At 42.0% G+C, this 15,524-nt stretch overlaps 1 protein-coding gene across 1 annotated transcript in view; it reads left to right on the top strand.

Annotated features, from left to right (window-relative positions):
- The first annotated feature begins 703 nt into the window (after positions 1 to 703).
- LOC126184840 (protein artemis-like) overlaps positions 704 to 15,524 on the top strand; it is an 81,313-nt gene continuing 66,492 nt past the window's right edge. The window contains exons 1-3 of the mRNA XM_049927447.1: positions 704 to 1,093; positions 1,176 to 1,437; positions 8,956 to 9,215. Of these exons, the coding sequence (XP_049783404.1) occupies positions 985 to 1,093; positions 1,176 to 1,437; positions 8,956 to 9,215 (631 nt within the window). The 5' untranslated portion in view covers positions 704 to 984. The remainder of the gene's footprint in view (positions 1,094 to 1,175; positions 1,438 to 8,955; positions 9,216 to 15,524) is intronic.

Below are 15,524 nucleotides of genomic sequence, written 5' to 3' on the forward strand. Positions count from 1 at the left end.
ACTTCATCGTCAAAGCAGGTCTGTGTTGACGATTCACACGAATCTGGCACTGACACATGGAGAGTTGAACTGGCTGCTTCTGTGTCATAGGACTGTTTTACAACTTTAGATGGATTGTCGAGTCTTTGTGGCAGTTTCCTTTTCATCGTCAGCTGAGGTGGCTTATTTGGGATGGCAAACAGTGTGGGTACTGCATTCCACACGAGTTTATTATTGTCTGCGTTAATGAACTGGTTTTGTTCGAAATGTCGCGAACAAAACATAATATTATTACGCAGGTAAAATGGGACTTTTTTCATAAGGTCTCCTCGTCTGCTATCAACTAGCCATTTTCTGCTCCTAAAACGAAACAGCAATCATTAATACGCATGTAGTTTGCAAGTGAATCCTGACGATACAGTTTAGTAACATGATGGTATATACCTCTCAGGATCCTTAGAACCTAAAAAAAGACAGCTTGGTGGCTTCTTCCTGTTGTTACTGCAATTTATTGCGCTACAAACGCTCCCGCTTGTAAAAAAAACATTGTAGAAATCAAAATAAACAACCACTATTCGCTTTCACGATCGCGCCGAACTCACAGTTTAACTTACTGGCGGCTTGGGGCACTGCTGGCGCGGTAGGCAACAGAATCAAGGCGAAGTGTCGCGACTGTTACGTTAAGACTGTTAAGTTTTTGCGTTGGCGACACTGGTATAACAATACACAGGTGGTGCGTGACGTTTTTAAACGTAGTGGAAATGTCAAAATTGTCAGTTTAGTGTAATATCGTGAAGCTTATTGAATTGAAAGTTCCTCTGCGCCTTATTAATTTAAATCCTGTTTCTGCGGAGGAAAAACAAACTGTTTTCTCCCCAACTACAGTACATCTTAGTACTGTTCTTATCGGCAGGCGCATATTTCCATCGGCCAATCGTTATGAATAAAGTGTAATTAGCATTACAAATATTTTTTGTTCTGTTTTTATCAGAATACATAGAATAAATGAGCACATTTGGTGGTCGTATGCAAGAAATTCCTGACGTATCTGTGGATAATTTTGAAAATGAAAATCTGCGATCAACAGCTTTTTTCCTTAGTCATGCGCATACGGGTATATACATCTATATATTCTGGATAAACGTGGACATAAGACTTGCTGTAGGCTGCTGGTAACATTCTTCCCCTAATTTCAGATCACATGAGGGGCTTACATGAAGTTGCTTTCTACGAGCGGCTACAAACTGCAGAAAGGGAAGGTTATAATGTTTATTTATATTGCACGGATATTACACGTGTTTACTTAATGAATATGAGTGGTAAGAAACTTAATAAGTATATAAAAGTGCTGCAGCTGGGACCATCCTTAATAGATGTTCCATTCTCAGAAAACCCTCATGATAGTAGAACCCTAGCTGTCACCTGCATACCTGCTGGACATTGCCCAGGCTCTGTAATGTGAGTATAAGATGACGACCTTATGTATAAATCACATATGAAACACACGGAACATGAATTATGCATTTACTTTAGCATTTGTGTGTTGACAATAGTGTACATAATTAATGGATTAATTTGTTTTGGGTTTGCAAGGAATTGTGATTTTTGAAGTGTTGCAGCAAATGTCCACCTTACATATTGACACCATGGTACTGCTTGATGTCTATGTGGATTGAGATAAAGTCAGCAACCGAATGAACATTTACCTACAGCTCTCTGCATATATAATTTCTCATAGGTGATTCACTTAAAAAAAAAAAATTAATGGCACTCTCCAGGGTAATTTTATCTTCTATAAAAAAAAAGTTGAGACCAAACTTGCAGCAATAGAGAAAGTTTTAGTTCTTGGAGAGAGGACTGAATGACAGTGTGTTACTTTCCTTTGGTGCAAAGATTATAACTTTCTTACAATGAATGTGATTTAGTCCATAACATTTTTGCAGTGTAAATAGGTAACACACATGTGTATGTGTGTGTTCTTTTGTTAGTCAGCTCTGGGCGAGGATATTGTATGAAAGCTTGGCAACGATTTGTTTTGTATGTGCCTGCTGACTGTTCAGTACCTCAATTACATTATGTGTGGTTAGCCTCACTCCTTCCATGCATCAGTGCAGTCAGTTGTGTAGCAGTACTAGTTTTCTAAAACCAGAACTGTCAGACTTAACAGCTGGCCAGTACTTACTTTTAGGATGTGAAAGTCTTAGTACTGTAAACTGACACACACAGAAATACAAGGAACTAGCTTAGCCTTTGCAACTATCAGTTCTTTACTTCGGGATAAACAAGGAATAGGTTGGGTAAGGACAGAAAGGAGAAGCAGGTCACACAGATATCAGGATCAGAGGAACCCATCTGCTGTGAGGACAAGGGGTAGAGATTTGAAGGGGGAGGTGTCAGAGAATAAGAGGTTAAAAAGTAGTACTGATCCAGCTTAAACCTAGAGATGATAGAGTAAAGGGTGAAAAGTAAAAGTTACATTAAAGGGAAGAGGAATAAAGTGAATTATGCAATTAAGAACTGAACATATCCAAAGTGTGATATTGTAGATAAGTTCAGTTCAACTTATGCATGTAATTTTTTTTCGCTGGTATGAGGTTGACCAAATTCCATATACATCACACATTGTAAAATTTAAGTCTGTACAAATTTGCAAACATAATGTTACAGTGAGGTTTGGACAGGGACTCAAACCTGTCAAAGGTCTCAACTTCAGGTTGTAGACTGGTGCACAGTTTTAATCTGCCAGGTAGTTTCAAATTGCTGTACGCTCCATTACAGAGGAAAATTCTTTCTGGAATCATGTGGCAATGTCAAAAGGCGGTATGTAAAGTGTTTTGTCTAATAAACAAGATGTGTAGGTCTGATCACTATTATGTAGTACACTTGTTCAATCGAAAGAGAAATTTATTGCTTTTACACAAGGATAACAAGTTAGAAATAAATCCTGGTTATAACAATGAGCTACAATATGTTTGCTTCTGTTGGCTGCTTGCCACTGTCTTCAGCATGTAGCTGTCTGGCACACCAGCTCCAAACAGTGCGATGGTGTGTGAAAAATCTGAGTGCTGACCTAACAAAACAACACTCGTAGAGCTGGAGTGTGCACTATGAGCACAAATCTTGACCAGCCCTTCATTAAACAAATTCCACCTTGCACATGTTAACCAACAGCACATGCTTCATCAGTGCTGCAAGAAATGTGAAAGCAGATGTACAGATAGTATCTCCCCCCCCCCATTTCTCTCTCTCTCTCTCTCTCTCTCTCTCTCTCTCTCTCTTTCTTTCTTTCTTTCTTTCTTTCTTTCTTTCTTTCTTTCTCAGCACTTGCATCACCAACATAGGATATCACATTCGAAGCACTAAAACTTGTAATATCAATTTAAATAATGGAAGAACGCTTCTTCCATACTAATATTAACACTTTTATACTGTTCGTTACCATAGCAGTGATGCATTTCGAGCTTGTTTAACAAGTTAGCAATTATACAGCAGCAAACATTTTTTGTTTATTAATGTGGCATTACTTGCTTATTGTTAGTGTCCTTCTGATCACCACAGTGATGGTATAAATAGTTTATAAAAACATGTTCCCTTTAAGATATGAAACTACCAAATGAGTCATTGGTACTTCACCAGTCACTCCCACTCTCCACTCGCTGACCATGACCAAGATGGAGTGCAAGCTGTGTGTCCAAAGTCAAGTTCCAGTCTGTTGTCCATGTGTATGTCTCTCACTGGGCATCCTGTTGGTGTGTTGCCATAAATATGAACATTTGCACAGAATTCAACTGATAGCCTCTGTCCTGATTTATTATTAGGGTTATTCAAAAAGAAATGAGCTGGAGGGTGTAAAACTGCTGAAGGGATCGCAGTGTCATTGCTTGTGGAAGAAGGGGTGCTCCCTATAGGAATGCTCAGACCCCAAACTCACCACTAGAGGGATGTGGGCACACACCCATGTGTGAAAATAGACGGACGGAGACTTCTAAAGAAAAGGAAAGGGATGCAGTGCATTTCCTCAAAGCGGAAGGGATGTGGTCAATGGAAATTCATCAAAGAATGACAGAAATGTACAGGGAGTACTGAATGTCCATTGCAATTCTGCTGCTCAAACTGACCCCTGGGGCAATGGCTGCCCCCATAATTGGTCAGTCTTCAATAATGAGGACGATGTGGTGTGCCGTTGGCTAATGACACCTTTACTTCTTTGAATCACTTGTCCCATACTTTAGGCCTTGCAACAAACCTGCACTGCTGTTTGTACACTTTTGCCATTATTTCATGAATTTCCATTTGACAAACTCCTTCCCCTGTCAGGAAACACACTTCATCTCTTTGGATGATCGATGTGTGCATGTGCTCGCACTGATGTCATGTGGTTGTGCACCAGTGGCCAACTAGCAGCGAGTTTGTGGCCTTAGTACTCTTATGAGGAACACACCTTCTTCTGTAGTCAATGGCATTGCGAACCCAGCAGCAGTTTTCATTTTACACCCCCACCTCATTTTTTTTTTTGAATGACCCTAATAGGTCACCATTTTTTCAAACAAATTCAGTGGTAGTCACCTGGCTCCTACTGCTCACTTGTGGGTGTTCCAGCTTTTATGGTGGATGGTAGACAGTAATGGATTTTAAAAAGAATCATTAGCTTATCATGAAATTTGACATTAAGTTATTGTTATGTGTTTTAACTTGCCATAACTCTGCTTTATAAAGTTAAGTTACGTCTCTACTTTATAAATCACTATACTGTGGAAATTGTGGACGGTTAGAAAATTTTACTGCTTACAGAGTTACAGAAGTGGATGGTAGGTGGAAAAGGCTGACTACCCCTGCTCTAATACATTGTTCCAAAGGGGCTTTGTTGTGCATGTCACTTGAGTCACTGTGAATTTGAATGCATGGCTTGTGTCTGGGTTTACTAAGTAATAGGTGGAGTCATGAACAATCACAGTCAAGTTTAGGCTTGCTCTAAAAAATGGTTCAAATGGCTCTGAGCACTATGGGACTTAACATCTGTGGTCATCAGCCCCCTAGAACTTAGAACTACTTAAATCTAACTAACCTAAGGACATCACACACATCCATGCCCGAGGCAGGATTCGAACCTGCGACCGTAGCAGTCACGCAGTTCCGGACTGAGCGCCTAGAACTGCGAGACCACTGCGGCCGGCTAGGCTTGCTCTGTTCACCTGATGTCACATATGCTCCAACAGCCAATGAGCATTCAGTAGTGTTCTAGGTGCTCTGCTGTGCGTTATTTAGTGAATTTTTACTCAGTTTGTTTTGAGTTGTCCACTGATGATGGTGGTAAGTGGCAAATTCTGCATAAGCAAGCCAGAGGCATAATTTGCAGGATACGCACTTCCTTCAAGCACAAAGCCTCTCTATGCACATACCACGACTATCACTTGGAACTGGAAACACGGCAATCACTGTCAGTGCCTGAACCAGCACTGACCGCCATTGTACATGAATTGGACTATGCATCTTCTGTGCATCATATTTGTAACAGATCAGTAATGGGACATGTGTTGATGGGATTACAAATAAAATACACTTTTTGTGTGAAAATATGGCTACACTATAGCTATATACGTAACTGTATTTTTACTGTGATCTTAACATGCAATCAAATCATACAAGAAATTCATCAGTTGAGTAAGTGGCATTGTCAAGCAGAAATTGTGTCAATTTATTTTTAAAACTATTTTCAGTCTACCAGAAACCTTGACACAGATGAAGTGGTCAAATATTTTTATGGTTGATACTTTGCACGTATCTGTGCAAGAGTCAAGTAAAGTTTTAGACAGTGTTTCTCATGTTTCCAATTTGTGACCGGTTCTTCATAACAAATTCTGGAAGATAGTAAGTGTGTTCGTGTGCACGCAAGACAATAACAAATGGAAGCAGACAAAGTAAACCAACTTTCTAATGCTTTCATCATCATAATTGGCAATTACACATAGAGCAAATATTACTGAACTCAAGTGTTAGAGATGATCGATGTTATATGATTTGCAATTCAAGTTGTGATCCTCAAATCAACCATTTAATAATTTTATGGCTATTTCATTTATTCTACATTTACATTTATACTCCGCAAGCCACCCAACGGTGTGTGGCGGAGGGCACTTTACGTGCCACTCTCATTACCTCCCTTTTCCGTTCCAGTCATGTATGGTTCGTAGGAAGAACGACTGTCTGAAAGCCTCCGTGCATGCTCGAATCTCTCTAATTTTACATTCATGATCTCCTCGGGAGGTATAAGTAGGGGGAAACAATATATTCGATACCTCATCCAGAAACGCACCCTCTCGAAACCTGGCGAGCAAGCTACACTGCGATGCAGAGCATCTCTCTTGCAGAGTCTGCCACTTGAGTTTGCTAAACATCTCCGTAACGCCATCACGGTTACCAAATAATCCTGTGACGAAACGCGCTGCTCTTCTTTGGATCTTCTCTATCTCCTCCGTCAACCCGATCTGGTATGGATCCCACACTGATGAGCAGTACTCAAGTATAGGTCCATATGGTGTAGCATCTTTACTGGTCATTATGCTTGCATCATCAGCTCAGAGTTAAAATGAGACGGAAGGTCATTTATACACTAATGAGTCAAAACATCATTGGTCCACTGTTGAAATGCTGCAGCAGCATTTCTTCATAGTATGGATTCAACAAGTCGCCAGTAGGTGACACGGGATGTGTATGCATAAGTCACGCAATTTCTGTAAATTACGGGCCGGTGGTTTGTGGTTGCAGAGCTGGTGCCCAATATCTTCCCCAGTTTGTTCCATTGGGTTCATATCAAGCAAATTGGTGTAGCCAAGACATCAGTATGAGTCCACTATCATGCTGCTCAGATCACTGTAGCATGATTCTGGTCTTGTGACATGGACAGTTATCCTGCAGGAAGATACCGTCACTGTCAGGAGTGACATAAACTAGAAGGGATGCAGATTATCTGCAATAATTTTCCCATAGTCCACAGCAGTCGTGGTGCCTTCAGTTACTACCACAGATCTCATGAAAGTCCAGTTGAATGTATCCCATTGCATAATACTGGCCCCACTGTCCTGCGTACAGTGCGTGTTCCTGGATGGTAGTGTATCCAACAGGACTATCCTATTTGGTGTAATGAAAACAGTAATCCATCCATGAGGTATGTTTCCATTGATCCCCAGTCAAATTGTGATGATCCTGCACCCACTGCAATCAATTAATGATGTCATTGGGTCACTGTTGGCGTACGTAGCGTCATCTGCTGGAAAGCCCCGTGTTTGGGTGTGTCCATACAGGAGACAGCCCATCTAAACACTGCAGTAAGGGGAACTACCTCTGTGGCTGTCCTTCCATCAGAGATAGATGTCTAGTAATTTGTAGCAACAATATGGGCATCTGGTACCCTTCTATAGGGCTGTGTTGAAGTTGTTGCCAAGATCATACTGGAACCAAATGTAAACAAAATGTCCAACAATGTTCTTTTATGCTGGCAAAAATAAGCAAGACGAACAGTGGTTAATCTTCTAGAAGACTTAATCTATCATTGCCACTTACCACTATTGTTGATTAGGAAAATGATGCCATCATTCCTCTGAGTAACATGGACCACACACTGCCTCTGGTAGCTGCCAATTTCCATTGAAGCAGTGATAAGTATACATTCTGGATGGTTCATATATGTATCCTCACCCCGAGTCCCTTATGGAACCATGTACAATCAAAACTGTGTGTTTTTTTTTAAATTTTTTATTTATTTATTTATTTTTTATTAGCCAGAACTTTTTTTGAAGTTTGTCAGAATAACGCAGACTGCCTACTAGAAGAGGGGCATGGGTATGAATGTATTGGACACCATATGTAGGATGAGGATTAGACAATATTGTAGAAAATTCTGACTGACTTCTCAAACACAAGTTGTTGCTGCTGGAATATGAGGATATGACATAGCAATACACTCCTAGCACAAGACTCAGATTCACAAAATATTCATAGTCAATAACCTAATATCTCTATTAGAAATGTAATTCACAGTAAAACTCAAGATTGAAAAAAAAAAAAAAAAAAATTTTATTACAAAAAAAAAATTCTGATTTATACTTCAGCCTCAGCTGCACATTTTAAAATTAATAACATGTTTCGATCTCTCTAGATTAACCTCAGATGTACGTAGTTGTGTCTGCAACCCATTGTCTCTGTGTCAGAAACTTATATCAGAGTACTGTACTCCTATATGAGGTTCTGACAAATACGTGACAGGTTCCCAGAATGAGATTTTCACTCTGCAGCGGAGTGTGCGCTGATATGAAACTTCCTGGCAGATTAAAACTGTGTGCCCGACCGAGACTCGAACTCGGGACCTTTGCCTTTCACGGGCAAGTGCTCTACCATCTGAGCTACCGAAGCACGACTCACGCTCGGTACTCACAGCATTACTTCTGCCAGTATCACGTGACAGGTTCTTGATACAACTGCATTGATCAGAAGACAATCCAGAAAGATTAAAACATGTCGTAAATTTAAAAATGTGTGACTGAGACTGACGAATAAATGAGAATTTTTTTCAAATATTATTACAGTTATTCTTTCACAGTGAATCATTCATTCATTGGGAGAAAGAAAAGAGCAATAGTTTATGAATGTCCTGATTATTACCATCAATATGTATTTGACTCTAGGTGTTACATACAGGTTTCCCTTCACATGTGCATTCCCATTTTACCATGTTTGCATGATGTATACTTCTGCTTGGCATTTTGAAGTAGTATCTTCAGCTCTAGCTGAATATTGAAGAAATGATTTAATAAAATTTTATGGTGTAATAGTATTTCATTATTGAATTTTATGTCAAAAGAATGTATGTTAATGTTCTTTATAATTGATTAGAACAAAATTTGTTCATGTAAACAATGTGTTTCAATAGTTCAACATCTATTACTATACCTGCATAATTTTTATAATTATTTGTTACAGGTTTTTATTTGAAACGGACAAATTTAGTGTCCTGTATACTGGAGATTTTCGAATTTTACCTGAAGATATTTGCAAGTTCACATCTTTAAGAAATGGACAATCCATAAAGAAGATCCACACTCTATATCTTGATACAACTTTTCTAGATAGAGCTTACTATTATTTTCCTTCTCGTGCAGAGAGTGCCTCCACAGTGTGCAACAGAATTCAGGAGTGGCTTCAGTTAAGCCCTAACCACATGGTTGTGATTGATTTACCAGGTATGTTGAACTTTTTTTTTTTTTTTTTTTTTGAATGATGACAGTTTGCTACACTGGCTACCATTTTTAGTGGGTGTGGACCCTATTGCAATAAAAATATGTTGGACTTACTGAACACACAAACTAGTTATAAACTAGTTACCAGACTCATCATACTCAGATTTTACAAACTTGATTCATGGAGCATTGAGATAACTACCACTGTATCAGAAAATTTTGTGCTCTACATTTGTAAAAGTTGCAATAATTTAGACATGCAAACATACCTGTTCGCTGCATGAAACGGGAAAATACCTGGAAGCTTAAAATTGTGTTTCACACTAATACAGGAGCAGAGTCCTTTGCTGTTGGAATATTGGGTCCAGGTTTGAGTTCCAGCCTGTCACACTGTTTTTGTCTGCCAAGAAATTTCACTACAGTTCATACCCTGATGCAGATTGAAATTTTTATTGTAGAGCTTTATAATTATCACTCTCATAGACAGCATGCTTAAGTAATACCTTGCAATTCTTGTAATCTAATCAAGCTTTGTGTGTTCACACCTCTATGTAATGTACCTCGGAGCATTGTCGAACATCATCACTTTAGTGACCTGTGTGTTATGGTGCAGGGAGGCATAATGTTGTATGGTTATACAGACCTCCAAATGTTTGAACATGGTACTCACCCGTTAATGTTACTGTGACACTTGACTCCTTTCCTGTGTGTCTCTTTTCAGGAGTGCATTCAGCCACAACTTCAGTTTTGTGGACGACAATGCACAGTTGCATCAAACTGTGTTGCTGAAGAAGTGCTTAGAATGTTAGGATATTTAGTGAATGGATTGGCCTGCCCATTCCCTCAATTTAAATCCCATCAAACACATGTGGGGTTGGGGAGGAATATTGCAGCTAATCCACTTGCACCAATGACTGACCAACACCTTTTGACCCCAATGGTGGAGGAATGGAATGCCCTTCCATGAAAGTCTGTTACTGTTCTTGTGGCTAACATGGGTGTATGTTGTAGACCACACATTGCTGTCTGTGGCGATCTCACACCCTATGAAGAACCATGTCTGACCATTTGTAATGCCCAGGAGCTATCATAAATTGTGGTGACTTCAGTGTGGTTATTATCTGTACATAAAAGTGTCATTTCTGTTTGTCTCATTGCATATTTCTTCCGGTTACCTTCTATGCTACATGTAGTAGTTCTTTGTATGTATGGTAAAAGTTTCATTGAGCTATGGCACTTGGCAGTGAAACATCTTGCAAAAGCTTCTTTCTACCTTAAGTTTTGCACACCTCTTTAATATGTAAATGTGTAATGGAGATAAGACAGAACACAACTGCTTCAACTCTGATGCTTCAGCATAATCCTACATTGTTAAAAGTTCTTCCTGGGGGGAAGAATAATAGTAGGGGTTAAAGAATACAAAGCAGATCAAATATTCAGAATCTATAAAAGCATACCAGGCTATCAAAGCACCATCGTTTACATAACTGAGAGGGCATACATCAAAGTGAAGTCCTCGAAGGTGTTCTTTAAGGTTTGGAAACATGAAAATCGGATGGGGCCAAGCTGGGACTGTGTGGAGGATGATAGATGACAGTGAACCCAAGGCGTCAGATTGTTGCAAATATCGCAGCGCTCAAGTAGGGTCTGGCATTGTCATGCTGAAGGAGAGGGTGCTCCATGTGTGGACAAACTCTTCAAATATGAAACTTGATTATGGCATGCTTTTTCCTACACACTGACATAGTTACATTACACACAACCATGTTACATGCTACAATTCGGAGCCCTCTAGCAGCAGGGGGCTGCAAATATGTAGACATGAATAATGAAGATGAAGAAGTAGAATGTTAATGACATCCATTTCATTTAAAATGCTTTAAGAGTTTTCACATAAAAAAAACCAGTGGCATTACTTTTTCAGCATGCCCTCGTGTTTTTGGAACTCTGAGTAAGGGTAAATGAAAAATAACATCTTCAGTATGCTCAACCAGCTGAGGAAAGTATTCAAAACTGCGTAATATTTTGTGATATGTCACCTGCAGTTTATAAACCAGCTACAGACTGCAAAAACTCTCCATAACTGAAGCAGCTATATCCTTACAGAAAATGTCACCAGGAAAACATCTGCAGAGAAACAGAGAAGAAATATCAAGGAAACAGAGTTGAGTAGAGTACGCCAGAAACCTCTGAAGAGGTTGATGCCATAGTGTAAATTGAAATTTCTTAGAGTAATAATTCTAATTCCATTTTTTTTCTGTGTAGATTTCATTTCTCCTTCTCAAGGGAAAAGAATGGTAAAGAACAAACGTAGCTGGTGCATGGCTCCCATACTGCATAGCAACCAGGAAGTATTTGTAACACATGTGGATGAATTAAAACATTTTGTACATCTTATACCCCTACATTTGTATCTGCTTGAAACACATGCTCACATACTGTTTACTGGAGTTACAGCCAGCACTGAAGGGATGGCCTCAGTCATGTCTGAGCCAGAGGTAGAAGTCCATCTACGCATGATACATACCACTCCACTCCTGTCCTTCTTAACAGGAACTGAAGCAGCTACTGTAAAAGAGCACATTCTATTTATTATACACTTTGTAATGTCTTACTGCCACTCAAAAAAGCATAGGGTAGAGGGGTTCTCATATTGCACCTCTTCTCTACCATTCTTGTTCATAGAAGAATCTTCCAGCCCTGTAGGCCCGGGGGTAAGAATAGGCCCAAGGTATTCCTGCCTGTCGTAAGACGTGACTAAAAGGAGTTTCACACCTTTCAGCCTTTATGTGATGGTCCCTTGTAGGGTTTGACCTGCATTATTCAAAATTTTCCCGAAGAGCGAGCCAATTGGGGAAGGGCATCATACATAGTGCATCATGTCCATCGTGCAGTGAGATCTTTCACCCACTTTCTCGCCGTGGCATTGCCATCCTGCTCATCCTCCATCTCTTGAGCCAGGACACCTTCCTGTGTGTGTTTTCCACCACCCACTATGCAGTGTTGTCTTCTGCACCAACAAGGACCATGGAATTCTTTGCACCTCATATACAGCACGGTAGCCAGTCCTTTGTGGTGTGGCCACCATGTACGCTGTTGGTTGTAGCCCCCTGACTGCACAGGGATCGCTCTGCTGATACCTGCTCTGTTAACTCCCCACGTATGCCAAGGAGTAGATGCCCATCACCCTGGGGCTTCGGGACTCTGGCAATGGCCATCCTACCAGGTGGCCTTTGCTGTGGCTGGATGGTGCCCATGGTGAGGGCTCCTGGTCGGAGTGGGTGGCATCAGGGTGGATGACGCATGATGAAGCGTACCATGTCATCACTTGCTGGTGATCAAACACCACCAGTCTGTAAATGTTCCAAGTCTTAGTACAATGCAAGGAAGTATGATCCTAAATTGTTCCTCTCCCTGACCACACCATGGGAGGAATGCCAGACTAAGGATGGCAGCGATCCTTATTCAACCCGTTACCTTGTGTATGTACGAGAGCTGATGGGGACTCTTTTGTCTCGGTGGAGCCTCAGTTTTTTTTGGAACATTTACAGGACAAGTTTGGGTGGAGGGCTTGTCTAAAATGCGGTCAGGGTCAGTCTTGATAAAAACAGCATCCTGTGCCCCAGTCACGACCATTACTCGCTTGTGACAAGCTGGGGGATGTTTCCATCACAATCACACCTCATAAGAGCTTAAATATGGCCCAGGGTATTATATTCCACAGGGACCTTCTTTTGCAGTCTAATGATGAGCTGCGCGCCAACATAGAGCAATGAGCAGTTGATTTCATCCAATGCGTCCATCAGGGTCCGAGGGATAATCAGGTTGACACCGGTGCCTTCATCTTGGCCTTAGAGGATGACACATTAGCTGAGAAGGTCAAGGTGATGGTCTATCGCTGTGATGTCAAGCCACAGATCCCTCCCCCAATGGGGTGCTTTAAGTGCTGGAAGTTCAGCCATATGTCGTCACACAGTACTTCCAGCATCACAAGTCGAGACTGTGGACGTCCATCCCATCCGAATACTCCACATGCCCCGCCTCCCATCTGCCAACTGCAGAGAGCATCATTCCTCTTGCTCACCAGACTGCAGGATTTTACAGCAAGAAAGAAAATCGTGGAAAACGAGACCCTGGACCGACTGACCTAAACTGAGGCCAATAGGAAATTCGAGTGCATACATCCTGTGGCTATGACCACCTTTTATGCTGCAGTTATAAGAACAGTTGTAGCTCCATCAGTTCCGCGAGTTCCAGTCGGCTTTCAGAGCTGGAAGACTACACCTGCCCCGTTGGTGGTGCACTTCCCTCCCTGTTGCTCCCGCTCCATCTACCTCGGGAGCACTGTCTCACAACTATCGGGGACACCAGTCCCCACTTATCAGCCGGAGAAGCATAAGTCTTCTTCGGCTCCTCTTGCTAGGAAGGGGTCCCTTGGATCACTCCATTCCCAGGTTTCTGCTAGTGGGAAAGATGACACCCACCAGTGGCTGAAGTGCCCAAAAGTAGCTGGTTGTAGGGCTTCACGATTATCCTCAGTCCTGGAGACTGAATCAGTGAAGCTCTCCCAGCCAGGGAAACCCAAGGATCAGTGAGAGAAATCCAGAAAGGAGACCCCCAAGCCAAGGGAAATGCAGTGGCATCCACATCACCGCTGCCTACAGGCTTTGCGTCTGAGGATGAGGTGAAGATTCTGGCATCCGCTGAGGACCTAGATCTCGCCAGACCCTCAGATACAATGGATATAGCCTGTTCAGGAAATAAGTTGGTGGCAGCAGGTGACCCTGAGGCGTAGACTTCCTCATTGAGTATTTCATGCCTTCCCAGTCTGAAGATCATGTCATCCTCTAGTGGAATTGTGGCAGTTTTTTCCACCACCTGGCTGCACTACGGCAATTGTTAAGCTTTACACCTGCTTTCTGCATTGCCCTCTAGGAAACCTGGTTCCCGGCAGTATGGACCCCTGCCCTTCGCAGCTACAGGGGATGTTACAAGAAACGTAGTGAATATAATAGTGTCAGGTATAGTTTGCGTTTATGTCCTGAACTTCGTACGTAGTGAACCTGTGCCCCTTCAAACTCCTCTTGAAGCTGTGGCTGTCAGGATACGTATGACACAGGAAATAACTATCTGCAACATATATCTCCCTCCAGATAGTGCGGTATCCCTAAACGTATTGGCTGCACTGGTTGATCAACTCCCTAAACCTTTCTTACTTTTGGGAGATTCTAACACCCATAACCCCTTGTGGGGTAGCACTATGCTTACGGGCCGTGACAGAGATGTCAAAAATTTACTGTCCCAACATGACCTCTGCCTCTTAAATACTGGGGCTGCTACACAGTTGAGTGTGGCTCATGGTAGTTACTCGGCCATTAATTTATCAATTTTCCGCCCAGGACTCCTCTCGTCTATCCACTGGAGAGCACATGATGACCTGTGTGGTAGTGAGCACTTCCCCACCTTCCTGTCACTCCCTCGGCATCATGCCCACAGACGCCTACGCAGAAGGGCTTTAAACAAAGCAGACTGGGTAGCCTTCACCTCCCCTGTCACCATTGAATCTCCCCCATATGGTGCCTTCGATGTTGTGATTGAACAGGTCATTACAACGATAATTTCTGCAATGGAAAATTCAATCCCTCATTATATAGGGTGCCCCAGGTGAAAGACAGTCCCTTGGTGGTCGCCGGAAGTTGCTGAGGCAATTAAAGAGGGTCGGAGAGCTCAACAGTGACATAAGCGGCACCCTTCCCTAGAGCACCTAATAGCCTTTAAGTGGCTCCGTGCCCGTGTTCGCTTGCCTATAAAACGATGGAAACTGGAGTGTTGGGAGAGGTACGTGTCAACCATTGGGTGCCATACATCGCCTTCCCAAGTCTGGAAGAAGATGAGACATCTTTTTGAGTATCCGACCCCATCAGGTGTCCCTGGCTTTAACATCAATGGTGTGCTCTCTACCAACCCAGATGTGATTGCCGAGCACTTTGCTGAGCACTATGCTCGAACCTCTGTGTCGGTGAACTACTCCATAGCCTTTCACACCCTCAAAAGGTGGATGGAAAGGAAAGTCCTCTCGTTCGCTACATGCCACAGTGAACCCTATAACACCGCATTTACAGAGTGGTAGCTCCTCAGCGCCCTTGCTCATTGCTCCGACACAGCTCCTGAGCCAGATTGGGTCCGCAGTCAGATGATTAAACATCTCTCGTCTTATTACAAGCGATATCTCCTAATCATCTTTAACCGGATCTGGTGCGATGGTGTCTTTCCATTGTGATGGCGGGAGAGCACCATCATTCTGGTGCTAAA

Source organism: Schistocerca cancellata, chromosome 4 (assembly GCF_023864275.1).
Source record: "Schistocerca cancellata isolate TAMUIC-IGC-003103 chromosome 4, iqSchCanc2.1, whole genome shotgun sequence".
NCBI lineage: Eukaryota > Metazoa > Arthropoda > Insecta > Orthoptera > Acrididae > Schistocerca > Schistocerca cancellata.